The 14,364-nt window shown below is 39.8% G+C and overlaps 1 protein-coding gene across 7 annotated transcripts in view; it reads right to left on the reverse strand.

Moving 5' to 3' along the window:
• Nucleotides 1-14,364, reverse strand: part of Zrsr2 (zinc finger CCCH-type, RNA binding motif and serine/arginine rich 2) — a 30,339-nt gene that overhangs the window by 2,114 nt on the left and 13,861 nt on the right. For 3 of the 7 annotated variants that reach the window (XM_087193691.1, XM_021245298.2, XM_021245297.2), the window contains exons 8-12: nt 10,917-11,060; nt 8,642-8,855; nt 5,513-5,568; nt 4,612-4,721; nt 1,332-2,395 (exon numbers count right to left, since the gene is read on the reverse strand). In XM_087193691.1, coding sequence (XP_087049817.1) covers nt 1,857-2,395; nt 4,612-4,721; nt 5,513-5,568; nt 8,642-8,855; nt 10,917-11,060 — 1,063 coding nt within the window. In that variant the 3' untranslated portion in view covers nt 1,332-1,856. Of the gene's footprint in view, nt 1-1,331; nt 2,396-4,611; nt 4,722-5,512; nt 5,569-8,641; nt 8,856-10,916; nt 11,061-14,364 lie in introns of those variants that run through there. The other 4 variants (XM_087193692.1, XM_021245300.2, XM_021245299.2 and 1 more) reach the window with 2 other exon arrangements.

Raw genomic sequence — 14,364 nt, forward strand, 5'->3', positions numbered from 1 at the left:
CAATATCTCAGTTGTCTTAATCTCAGAAGGCAATTTTCTTTTTTTCTCCCATATTTATTAAGAATATTCAGGGCTGGGGATTTAGCCCAGTGGCACCACGCCTGCCTCGAAAGCGCAAGGTCCTGAGTTCGATCCCTGGTACCAAAAAAAAAAAAAAATTCAGCTTCAAGGCTGCAGATGTAGCTCTGGTAGAACACTTGCCTAGTATGCCCGAGGCCCTGGGACCCCAATAATACACACACACACATAAGTTCATCTGCATGCCACATTTAATCATGTAATCTTGGCTGAAATTAGAAAAAGTATTGAAAAGTACTGACTTTAGTGATAATTATTCAGCACTAGTAAATCCAGAAATTTTCAGTCAGTTTTAGGGTAAAGCAGGCATTTAAGTCTAGAACAAATCTGATTCCTTAAAATGAAATTATTCTAGGGCCAGGGATTTAGCTCAGTGGCACCAGCGCCTGCCTCACAAGCACAAAGTCATTGAGTTAGTTCCCCAGTACCAAAAAAAAAAAATTATTTTAAACCATGTACTTGTTTATTAACTACAAATTAAAGAACTTTCATACTTAATATCATGCAGAAATCTCAATCTTCATGAATTTCTGCTATTTTTTCAGTATTTTTGCATTTTAAAATTCTTATTCCCAAATCTCAAATTGCCAAATACCACATATACTGAAATTCAAAATTCAAAGTATGTCAGTGGAAATAAAGTTATAAAAAATTTATAAGGAGTAAGAATATCTTTTCTTATTTATGGTCTGAAATGTAGGGACAATACGCCTGGAACTTTTTATACATTAGGGCCTCTTTTTTGACCATTGTTCTGATTTTTTTTTTTTGGTACCGGGGATCAAACTTAGGACCTTGCACTTGCCAGGCAGGCACAGTGCCACTGAGCTACATCCCCATTCCCTGTTCTTATTTTATTTTTTTCCCCCGTACCAGGGATTGAATTTGGGACCTTGTGCTTGCCAGGCAGATGTGGTGCTGCTGAGCTAAATCCCCGGGCCCCCGTTCTTATTTTTACACCAGAATTGCTTTGACACTAGGTATGTTCACTAGCAGTGACTAATTTTCCTGTAAATGACAAGCCATATCCATATATAAAGAACTTTCTAATACATTATTTTAAAAAGATAAACACCCTGGCAGAAAGCACCCAGCTGAAGGGGGGAGGGCTGCAGATACAGGATAGAAGGGGGCAAATGAACTGTACCTTTTAGTACTTTAAAACAATTTTAAAACAAAAAAGCTATTCAGCTTTTGCATATAGAAAAATCCACTATTTAAAAAGGGCAAACAAGAATCAATGGCCATAACAGTGTTGTGGAAGCAGTAAAGTTTATTGTTGGTAATAAATTTTCCACAGTGTTTCTGGAAGATAATTTGGAAATGTAATACTCATCCTGATGTAATACAGCCTAAGGAAATGATCAGAAATGTGTGGAAAAAGTTAAGGAAATCCATCACAAGATTAGTCTCAGCTACTACAAAATTAAAAATCCAATAAGGATCTGGTTGAATAAACTGGTAGATGTACACTATGCAGTAAGTAAAAATAAAACAACAAGACTTGAAGAAACACTGTTTCTTGTGACAGACATTCAACTAGAGCCAAAAAGACTAAAGCAATGCTCCACTGTTAATTCTCTCTCAAGGTTAGAATTACAAGTAAAGTTCATGTTGTTGGGTTTTCTATACTAAATACACTTTGTAACTATCAAAGAATAAAAGTACTTTAAACCAGGATTCCAAGCCCAGACTCAAGAACCCATCTAAGTTCATAACACTCTTATCCAGGTATGTAGCACTCATAAAATATACAATCATTTAAGAACAAAGCAACTTTATTTGGATTTGGGGTTCTGAATGGTTCTGTCTCTACTGTCTGACCTCCTGCCACCACGACTCCTAGACCTAGACCTGCTCCGGCTCCGGCTGCGGGTTCGACTCCTGCTTCTGCTTGGACTTCGGCTTCTGCTTCGGCTCCGGCTCCGGCGGCCCCTGCGGATCTGGCTCTGGCTCCCCCGGTCCCGGCTGCGGTTCCTTTTCCTTCCTCTACTTCGGGAACTGTGCCTCTCACGACTTCTTGCGTGTTTGTGTGATTTCTTCCCTCTGTGACTACTCCTCCTCTTCCGCTCAGACTCCCCATTTCTCTTGGAGTGGTCTGGACCTGGGCTTCGCCTCCTCCGAGGCCTGCTATAGTAATCATCGTGGTAGCTCGCCCTTTCCCTCCTGTCTAAGTTCTTACCAAAGGAGGAGCCAGTCCGATCTGGAGACAGGTAGAGGTCTCTATTAGCTTCCCAAAATTCATTGTTGGGATTTCTGAACACATGGAGAAAGTTACAGTGTTTTCCTCTTGGACACTGTTGTATTTCAAATAAACCTGCATGGCAGTGATGAAACGACAGTCACTCCTTTGTGTTTGGAAGATGACACCCTTTTACAAAGGTGTACTTCTGATGCTGGATAGGTTCCAACTATTGCCTTCCCTTATTAATTAAAAGGGGCTTATATAAATTTATATAAAGTAATAGTGTGGTTCCCAGAATTCCAAAAATATTCAAATGCTCTAATAAATGACACTCAGAAAGGTAATAAATTTGAAGTTTTCATTAACCAGAATACCCCATGTCCCTATTGTAGCTCAAGAGTGCAGAAGAAAATGTAGTGACCACATTATGTTTCCTAAGGCGTCACCATCCAGCACTCTGACCATTTTCATCCATTATTAAAATTAAAGAACCAGGCCTCAGGGTCCATATGGTTACATGCTTTGAGGACATGGTAATGCAGGGACAGAACTACTGGTCAAAAGAGAAGGCCAAGATAGGCAGAGGATGCTGCATTTTCTTTACATTTTAAGAACAAGATGATAAACACTGGCCTTAAATTCACAAAGTGCTTTTAATAGAGAAGATTCTTGTCAGGCTCAATCTGTTCGAACTACTCAGATCTTTTTGAGTAGTTATTATCTTTTGGGGGTGATCAAACTTGAAAAAAAAAAACAAAACAGCAAATTCCCCAAACATGTGAAACAATTAAAAATGAATTATCTCTACAACACACACTACACAAAAATTAACTCAAACTGTATCAAAGACCTAAATGTAAGAGATGCAATTAACTGAAGAAAACATACTACAGGTAAATATTTGTGAGCCTGGGCTAAGCAACAGAGTCCTAGGTAGGACATCAAAAGCACAAGCCAAAAAAAAAAAAAAAGCTCCACAAAACCTTTTGGGCTTTAAAGGACACAAAGTAAAAAGCGCACAGAAAGGGGAAAAGTTTGTAGATCATAATGTGATCAGGCACTTGTATGCAGGATAAGTCGAGAACTCTGACGGCTCAATAAAAAGCCTAAGTAAAAATGAAAAATGGACCAAGGGGGCCAGGGATTTAGCTCAGTGGTTCTGCTGCCTGCCTCGCAAGTGCAAGGACCCAAATTCAATCCCCGGTACCAAAAAAAAAAACAAAAAAAAAGGACCAAGGATCTGAACAGACATCTCTCTAAAGATGATATACAAATGCCCAATAATAAGAACATAGAAAGATGTTCAACATCATTAATCACTGAGCATAACAAAGCTGTGGTTAAAAAACAAGTGTCCTGTTTTGAGGCAGTCCAAGCCATACTCAGAAGCACCTCACTGAAATCACTGACTGGATTCCCAGGAATGGCACAAGTAACTGCCTCTATGGCTAAAACAATTCCATCTCTTTCATCTCCTGAGCTTTTAAACTTAGGATGTAAGGGTTCTTCTGGTTTTCTTAAGCCAAGGAATTCCAAAATCTTTTTTCACTCTTCATAAAAAGTGGTTTTTAAATGACAGCATCGATTAAGACAAAGCTACTAAAAATTCAGACTTTATAAATTATATATAGTTTTTACTAAGACATTTTCAGCAGGTGAGAGCATAGAGCAAAGAAATACAAGTAAAGGGAAAGACAAATGCATCCCTGAGGCATTACCTGTTCACCTGGGGACTTTCACACTGCCTTGGCCAAGGCCACTTTTAGAAATCAGAGAATGACTAGGCCTTTGAAGCTGCTGGCTGCTCTCCACACGGTGCTGAATTACTTCCTGGTTCGGCTGCCACTGTCCAACGAGCCAGTCTAACTGAACAACACCGAATGCACTCTTAACTGATACTATAGGACCATGGGCATGAAATCAAATGAGGTGGGAAGTGGCATCTATAGGCTTGTGGTGGCAATGAGATTCCTTAGGGACAAGGATGGAATACTCAACTCAAAGTGAAGACAGCCAATGAACAGAAGACACCTGAAACTGCAACCAGGACAATGAGGCTGCCTAAAGATGCTTCTCAGGCTTCCTGAATTGTCAGACAAGCACCTTGGACTGAAGATCAAAAGACTGAAATTCTAGCCCCGACTGTCACTGATACATTGTGACCGTAGTCACTTCACCTATAAAGTGACCCACAAGGTCTGTTACAGATCCTAACTGTAGTGTCCTTTACATACATATCTCTGTTCATCTGCATAAGGCAAAAGCTATGCGTCACCCCATAAAAGATTGCCCCCACCCCTAGCATATCCTTTTATATAACAGTGGAACAACTGGGGAAAAATCATTACCACAAATTGCCATTTTCCACCGGGTCACTGGGCAGAATTCACATTGAAGCTGTCTTCCTGCATACCATCGTCCATTAAACAGAGAAAGGGCTGCGTGGCATTCTTCTTCCCTTTAAAACAAAAATCAAAGGATGTGATTTATAATAACTCATTAGTTGTACTATTAAGGCAGATTAACCCTTTTATTAATTAACCCCTTTATTCATGTACTGTAGGACCACCAAGTTTACTGTTTTTGTACTGCCTAGGAGTCCTTATTAGAGCATTCAGGCTCCTGCAGCTCACAATTTACTCAGGAACCTTTTTTACTAACCATCTGAGAGGTTTGGATCCATGGAAATTGGCTTGAGTCAAATCTTCTTAATCCAAGACTGGACCATTAAAATTACAGAAGTGTTTTCCATTGTTAGCACCTTTGCTTTCTCAGCTAGGCCTGCTGTGCTCTGTATTACAGTGGTTAATTGAACCCATTAGCTATGGTGTGACCAGGCAAACAGCAAGATGAGGAGAAGCAATACAGCAGCCACTCTCCTAGCTGGTCAAATGCACACTAACATTATGCTGGGCTTCAATCTCTGGCTCTTTAGATTTTATCTTATCTATTCTATCCATTTTATCTATTTTATCCATTTTCAGCTTCTATTTTATTTATTAAAAGTATATACATAATAATATAACCATATTGTAAAAGATTCAAAGCTACTACTGTATACAAAGAATGAAGCACAAATGTATTACTTTCAAATCCCTTCTCTGTTGCTATATCAGCTCTTAATATTTAGTTTTGAAAAATACTATGCCTATGAAAACTATATATTCAGGAGAAAAGTCCCAGACATCAACAAAAACAAAATATTATACTATGACAAAACATGAAGACATTTATGTGCACAATACTTACGACTGGTATTGAACATAGACATTGCCCCTCAGATGAGGTTCCAAGTTGCAGCTAACCTAAGGAACAATGACAAATGTTACCATTAAAAAAACTTAAAAAAGAAACCACACAGTCTTCAAATGCTCTTTGTCCAGGCTAACATTCTCCAAAGTAATTAATTACCAATCAAAGACTCCAAAAGAGATATACTCGCCAACTCTTGTGTCCAAGCACAACTACTTCAGCACATAATGGCACTGAAGGCCCCAATTATCTGATCTCTGTTGATCCAGGTCTTTTTTCCCAGAAATATGAAATGTTTCACAGGCATAAAAAAATTACAGAGAATGTACATCAGCCCATAGGAATACTGCCCAGATTTAACACTAGCATTTTCCAGACTGAGAATGTTTTTTGTTTTTTTTTTTTGGATCGGGGATCAAACTCGGGTCCTTGCACTTGCACAGCAGGCAGTGAAACCACTGAGCTAAATCCCCAGCCCGAGAATGCTTAATTAAGTAAAACATTGAACACCCAGCTGAAGTTTTTCTATCCTATTCTTCTCCATCACATAGGTGGGCAATATCTGGAGGCTGGGTGTAGCCTGCATATTCTAAACACAAACACACATACACTGTACATATATAGATCTACATGAACAAATATATACATACATCATCTGTATGCCAGAAAATGTGTGTATCATACATATAAATGTATGTCTATTATGCAAAGGGCATATACACATATTTATGTACATGTATTCAAAGAAATGCATATGCAGGCCAGGCATGGTGGCACATGCCTATAATCAGCATTAGGAGTCTGAGGAGGATTGCTGCAAATTCAAAACCAGCCTGGGCTACATAGCAAGACCCTGTCTCAAAAAAAAGAAATGAAACAAACAAAAAAAGAAGCATATATACACTGGTAAACAATGCGGCTTTGTGTGTTTTAAAATTTTATATAAATGGCATTTATTCCACATTGCTTCTTTTCCAAGATGAAATAATGTTAACTAAATGACTCAACTAGCATATACTGGATAAATCAAATTAACAAATTAATGTATCTTCTCCTCTAATGAAGCAATCCAAGATGCTTCCAATTTTCCACCTACAATTGGTGCGTGGTCAGCATTCTTACACACATCTCCGTGGGTGTAAGGACCAGGAGCAGCACACTAATTTGTAGGTTACACATACCTTCCACTTCACTATGCCTTGGCAAACTGCCCTCTGGAGTGGTTTTACTAACACACACATGCTCACCTACTCTTGGGATTAATAGAATTTATAACTTGTTGGCCAAGAGGCATGAATAATATCTCTTTTGCTATGTACTGTTCCTATTACTAGTTAAGCTGAACATTTGATCATTTGTCTTCAAAACTGACAAGTTTGATTTGTTGATCATTTGCCTTCAAAAATGACATTTGATTTGTTTGTATATAATGGTACATAAAAAGGTCCTCAAATATTCCTACTAGAATTTAGCTTTGATCTTCAAAATGAATCAATAATTGTACAAATTTGCTCTAGAATATTTTTATTAGAGCATCCAAAAAGGGGCAGAACTCATACTCAATGACAGGTTGCAATGCCATCTGTAGAAGGAAGTATGAATAAAAAGCCTCAGGAGTGCCTGACAGCCATGCCAAGGACCTTAAAGATCATTTAATACTGTGGTTCCCAAGGACTCATTATTAATTTTCCCTAATGAATTCAATGTTCTGAAAATGTTCCTATTAAAAATTTACTAAACAGCTTTTCATTTGTAATTGCCAAAATGATTAGCATGAGCTTGGCTATCCTACCAGCTTTCTAAACAAAGGCAAAACAAAATCTTCCTGGTTAGTGGGTGTGGCCTGCCACGAATAATGGTGTGATTTCCATTAACCAGGCTGAAGTTCTGAAAGCTCTAGCATTCCCGCTTCATAGAAATAGGATGATCCAGGGACCCCACAAGGGAAGTCACTGAGGATCAAATCCTCTCCCTTTCAGGACACGGAGCAAGCACCCAGAGGGAAGATGATGTGGCTGAGAGCGCAGGGCTGGTCCAGCCACACTGCCTCCATGGCTATGCTTCCATGTCATCGCTAGGTATGACCATGCACTTGCACTTTAGCAGTTATAGCTTGTGCCGAGGACAGCTCAGACGACGGTACACACTACAAAAATAAAAGATTAAGAGGAAAAGAGACTTTACAAGAATGTTTTAAAATCTTGAAATCAGTTGACAGAGGCATAGCATTGAATTTTATGAATATTTTTGTTTCTTTGCTGTTCTAATTCTCCACCATCATTTCCAGTAGCAGGAAAAAAAACACAGCTTCTTTTCTGTTTTTCTCCAAATTAAGAGAGATTTTCCTTGCCCTAACATAACAAAGTCATCTGCATTTAGAACTGACCAAATCACAGACAAAGTAGGGTTTGCTATGTTAAGGTTCACTATGTTAGGGTTCACTATGCTAGGATTCAACTAATGAGTCCTAGGAACAGCACAGATTACATCTGGCTGTATGCCTACTTTAGGAAATATTGTAAAATAATTATGTGGCATCTGAATGCCTCCTTTTCACCTAGTGTACTACATCATAAACCATGGATTTGGGACACTATATTCAGTACTGAAAGTAGCCAACGATTATAAACAAATGTGGGAAAAGGAGGAAATCAAGATCTATGTCCCTGTGTAGCTCCAGAGGAAAGCACATTTCTTGGGCAGAAGCTGCAAGCAGGTGGTGTCAACACAATGCACCAGCATACTCAGTGAGTAAAGTGGAGCCACACTGCAAGCCCCTCAGCTTGAGCCGAGGCACCTACAGAGAAGACACTGGCAGTGTCGCAGTGAAGCCTTGGGTGACTATGTGCAGAGAACTCAAACCCTGGCAAAGAGCCACAGCACAAAGGTAATGAATAAATGAAGGGTCCTTTCCACCTAGACTCTAGCACTCAGGCCACATGTCAGTATACGTCGGCATCAGTAGGGGCTGGGGGTGACGTTTCCCAAGCACCTGCATGCTGACCCCATGCAGTCCATCCAGGTGAACAGCAGGGCCCCGGCTCTCCCCTGAATTGAGTACCTGTGGGTGAGGCGCACCAGTCCCCTCCTACGCGCGCACACACACACACACACACGCACGCACACCTTGAACTGAATCACTTTCCCAACGTTCTTGAACTCGGGCACCACGTCATGGTAGAAATCTAGGAACTGCTGGTAGGTTTCTTCGTCGCTGTATTCCAGGCTTGCATCGGGGTCATAGTCATCTCTCCTGCACTGCTCCATTCCAAATGTTGTAAACATGCTTCTAATAAGAAGGGTGGAACTCGATGTGGGGAAGTTATGTTTACGTGAACACCTGTACACGAAAGAAAAGCAAATTCACTAGTCCAGTAGTTAAAAATCACAAACAGAAAGCTTGCTTGAAACTTGCTTGAGATAAAGTCTCAAGTAACTTAGCTGCTTTTACTTAACTGTAAGCTAACAAACCTTACTCTGCTGACAAGTTTCAGCACCTCAGAAAACTGTCCTAAGACTCACTGATATAATGGCTTTCTCGTTAAAATGTCAGATTAGGGATGATTTCTAAGTTCATAAGCCTTTCAGATGCCGCTGGATGAAGTTCAAAAAGCCTTCTCTATGTTGAGCCATAGGAGGTAAAGGGCCTACTGGTGTGACAAATTGTGGTGACAGGCATGAAATGCCACATAGCACCTTGGGAGGATGGTGAGAACAGTATGAGCCAGGTTCTATCTACACAATACTCAGGTGACCTACATGTTTAAAGAATAGGATGATCTAAGAACTTCCAGTTGGTGGAGCATTTCAATCTCATCTCTATATAGCCTTTTACAGTTTTCACTCTATTCTTACCTTTGTCCCTTCTGACCCTTATGACCTGCCAGGACAGCTGATGTGAGCACTTTCCCCACTGCTCAAAGTAGGAAGCTCAAACTTAGAGAAGCACATCTGCCCAAGTCACATGGCTAAAAGAGATGGCTCCAAGAGAAGTGAGTTAACCTACAATCTGGTCCCTGCTCACCGGAGAGTATAATAAATATGATTCCATGAAGGTGGCTAACCACTATGAAGGAAAATTTTCTTTTCATAGTTTAAGCTAGACCAAGGTAGGATAAGCTGACCTGGCAATGCCTGAGTAATTTTTTTTAATCCTTTATGTGAGTTTACATTGTTTTATTTACTTCCTTCTCCTAAAGTAGGAAAAAATATGCAGTTCAAAGTTATAAATAAACAAAAACTTCCTGGTTCATGTTCAAGTTTAAAAATCAGTAAGACAAGGGCTGGGGATGTAGGTGAGCAATAGAGAACTTGCCTAGCATGCACAGTCCACCTGCACTAATGCCAGAAATAAAAACAGAAACAAAAGTCAGGCGTAGTGGTGCATGCCTCTAATCCCAGAACTTTGGGAACCTGAGGTAGTAGGGTGAGAAATTCAAGCCCAGCCTGGGCAATGCAGCAACTCAGCGAGATTCTGTCTCGAAATAAAATATTTAAGAAAGGGCTAGAGATGTAGCTCAGTCCAAAAGCCCTAGGTTCAATCCCTAATACAAAAAATAGTTTTAGGAGAGAAAGAACTGAGGGAGAAAGTTTAATAGGGCAAGAATCAGGAAGAAACAATGGCCCTGAAATGACTAAATGTTTAATCATGCTCACTTTCCATGTCTGTAATACAAATCTATGCACCTACGCGGAATGCCCAGCACACACCGTGCCTAGCAATGTTTAACCAATGTTCATTAATGTGAAACTCTCTATTTTCTAAATTACTTCCTAATTATTCAATTAGAGACCTGACAATTAGATCTATCTTTTGCAAGTATTGCTACTGACAGAACAAAGAACAGGGATTCAGCCTGGTTAGGAATGCTAGCAGTGAATCCAAATTTTACAAGTGTGAAGCACATAAAGCAATGAACAAGGAAGCAATGTAGTGAGGCTAAAATTCTGCTCACGGAATTCTTAGATCTGAATGAACTTGGCTCTGATTCCCATGGTGTCAAATGAACATTCATCAGTTTTAGGACAGAGCCAAAATCCCTGTCTAAGGAAAATCCCCACTTGGCCTGGAGATAGTCCTTAAAATCTGAGTGTACTCAAAAGGCCAGCTCTGCACCATTTACAGAGAACTCAGCTAAGAGAAGTTAATAAGTGGGGAGTTTAAAGCTGGGGCACCAAGCCTGTGTGATTCTCCGAACTACCCAGGAAAAGCGAGGCTTCTCCAGTCCTGCTCCAGGCCATGGGATCAGTCCTCAAGGGGTGGGAAACCCATATTTTCAAAATAACTCTTCACCTGGTCCCTAGGATCAGTCATGCTGGAGAACACGTTTTAGGGCAAGCTGCGTATCCATTACTCTGATACTCATATCAAATCGGACCGTCACAAAAAGTTGAACATTACCTAGCCAAAGGACGCCAGTAAATGAATGGTGTGGCTATCCTAATGGCCTCTCGGACACAGCTGAGTATTCCTCTTGCAGAGAATGTCCAGTACTCACTGCCTTTGTCCTTCATGGAATCACTGCATTGCAGCACTAAAGCCAGGCTGCAATCACATCAAAGGTCAGCATAAGAAACAGTCTCATGCAAAAATAGAGCAAACAATTCCTTTCACAATAGCATCCAAAAAACTGAAATACCTAAGAATCAACCTAACAAAAGAAATCAAAGACCTCTTCTCTGAAAATTATAGCACTTTGAAAAAAGATACTGAAGGGGATATCAGAAAATGGAAAGACATCCCTTGCTCCTGGGTAGGAAGGATCAACATAGTGAAAATGGCCATACTTCCAAAACTGCTATATAGATTCAATGCAATCCCAGCAGCATACTTCATAGACCTTGAGAAAACAATCCAAAAATTCATTTGGAACAAGAAGAGACCCTGAATAGCAAAAGCAATTCTAGGTAACAGAGACATGGCAGGGGGTATTACAACCTCCAACTTGAAACTATACTACAAAGCTACTGTGATAAAAACAGCATGGTACTGGCAAAGAAACAGACCCGAAGACTAGTGGAACAGATTAGAAGATGCAGAAACAACTCCAGACACACTCGGCCATCTCATCTTCGATAAAGGAGCCAAACACCCTCACTGGAGGAAAGATAGCCTCTTTAATAAATGGTGCTGGAAAAATTGGGTTTCAACTTGCCAAAGATTAAAACTAGACCTATATCCCTCACCATGCACTAAACTAAACTCGAAATGGATTAAAGATCTAAATATAAAAACAGAAACACTGAACCAGCTGGAATAGAGGTTAGGTAGAACTCTTGAAGACATTGGGGTAGGAAAAGACTTTATGAACAAAACCTCAGTTGCCCATGAACTAGCACAAACAATCAACAAGTGGGATCTCTTTTTACTAAAAAGCTTCTGCACAGCAAGAGAAACCACCAGCAGTGTGAAGAGACAACCCACAATGTGGGAAAAAATTTTCACTAGCTGTCCGTCAGACAAAGGTCTTCTATCTCGAATCTATAAAGAACTCAAAAAAATCAGACCTCCCAAATTTAAAGACCCAATCCAAAAATGGACATTTGAAATGAATAGACATTTCTCACACAAAGAAGTAGACATGGCAAATAAACATATGAAAAAATGTTCAACATCACTGGTCATTCGAGAGATGCAAATGAAAACAATGCTGAGATTCCACTTCACCGCAAAAAGAATGGCTGCTATCATGAAATCAGCCAATAACAAATGCTGGCAGGGCTGTGGGGAAAAAGGAACACTGCTCCACTGCTGGTGGGAGTGTAGAATGGTGCAGCCACTGTAGAAATCAGTATGGAGATACCTCAAAGAACTAGGACTGGAAGTCCCATTTGACCCTGCTATTCCCCTGCTGGGTATCTTCCCCAAAGAATTAAAAGAATCATACCACAGTGATATTTGTGCACCCAGGTTCATAGCAGCACAGTTTGTAATAGCTAAAACTTGGAAACAGCCCAAATGCCCATTAACTGGAGACTGGATCAAGAAAATGTGGTTTTGGGGCCGGGAATTTAGCTCAGTGGTTTCGCCGCCTGCTGCGCAAGCACAAGGACCCAAGTTCGATCCCTTGTTCCAAAAAAAAGAAAAAAGAAAATGTGGTTTTTTTACAAAATGGAGTACTACTCAGCCATCAAAAATGAGAAATTAGAGACATTTATTGCTAAATGTATGCACATTGAGGCGATACTCTTAAGTGAAATAAACAGGACACACGTGTAAATACCGAATAGTTTCTGTAGTGTGAGAAACTTTAAGTGTAAATAAGGACTAAAAGGTATAATAGATAATGTGAAATAGGAAGAAAAGGGACAAAGGGGAGGGGGAAGTGGGAGGGGTAGGGGAAAGGAAAGAAGGGAATGGAATTAATATGAGAAAATGAAAAAATGGGAACAAAGTCTTTGTAAATAGGGAGGGATGGAGGGGTTGAAGGGAGGGCAGGGGAAGGGGGAAAAATAACCAAGAGAGTATGTAAAGGTGCATATCTCCAATGATGAATGTCATTATATTGTATGCCTAAAATGTACCAATAAAAGGATATACAAAAACAAAAAAAAAGAAACAGTCTCATGAAAATTAGGCATCAACCATTACAGAACATCCATCCAAGTGACTGTCCACCTTGCTATTCAATGTCTTTATCCAAGATTCCATGGGAGACACATTTAAATCTGGTGGCAGGAAAATCTTTGTCTTTCCAAAGATACCATTCATTCTTTCTCTTTGGTAAGAACCATATGGCTTATTATCTGCCTGGGATGCATGACAATCAAGTCAGAAGCACTGTACATTCACAGTAACTCATTTTCTCCTCCCTACCTTGCTTTCAATTTCCTTTATTTTATTTAACTTAATACAGTAGATTGTAAGCTTTCTTTAAATCACTTGTGGAATTATGTGAGATATAAATACTTGGAAAAAGAAGTTTTACATTTACTCGGCGATTATGTTTTGTTAAAGGCAAAAAACCAGAATCTGCCTTAAAGCTATGACTCCAAAAAATATCAGCTCTAGAAAGGTTCTAGAATTGGATTCTGTACGAATTACAAAACAACAAAAGAAATGCTTAGGTTAAAGAAATATTTCTCCAATGATCTGACCAACCTTGGATTTAGCTCAGTGGTTTCGCTGCCTGCTGCACAAGCGCAAGGACCAGAGTTCGATCCCCGGTACCAAAAAAATAAATTAAATAAATAAATAAATAAAAATTAAAAAGAACACCTAGGGCCGGGGATTTAGCTCAGTGGTTCCTCCGCCTGCCTCGCAAGTGCAAGGACCCGAGTTCGATCCCTGGTACCAAATAAATAAATAAATAAATAAATAAATAAATAAAAATTAAAAAGAACAGCTAGGGCCTGGGATTTAGCTCAGTGGTTCCGCTGCCAGCCCCACAAGCGCAAGGACCCAGGTTCGATCCCTGGTACCAAAAAAAAAAAAAAATTAACAGCTGTGTCACCTGGAACAAGTCACTGAGACTCTCAGTAAAAGGGAGCAGAACAGTGTACTTGTCTGAAGGGATGGTGCTGGGTTTCATAACTAGCAGTGTCACAGAATTTCATGTCACGATTCATCATTTGAATGATGAAAATACCTATGTCACTCTCATACTTTGATAAGTGTGATGGCGAAATTTCATATGTCTATGAAAACAGTAAGAAATTATCACAAACTAATTTGACCACTATTTATGTTTCTTTAAAATGGCTCAGAGATGGCATCTGAGAATCTGACAGGCCAGTCCCCTTTCCACAGGAAGTATCTGTCACCCAGGTTCTTTATTCGCTTTTTTTTTTTTTTGCAATACTGGGGATAGAACTCAGGACCTTGCACTTGCAAGGCATGGTGCCACTGA

This window comes from Heterocephalus glaber, unplaced genomic scaffold, assembly GCF_053883595.1.
Source record: "Heterocephalus glaber isolate CG9 unplaced genomic scaffold, H.glaber_assembly_v1.0 deba00001594, whole genome shotgun sequence".
Classification (NCBI taxonomy): domain Eukaryota; kingdom Metazoa; phylum Chordata; class Mammalia; order Rodentia; family Bathyergidae; genus Heterocephalus; species Heterocephalus glaber.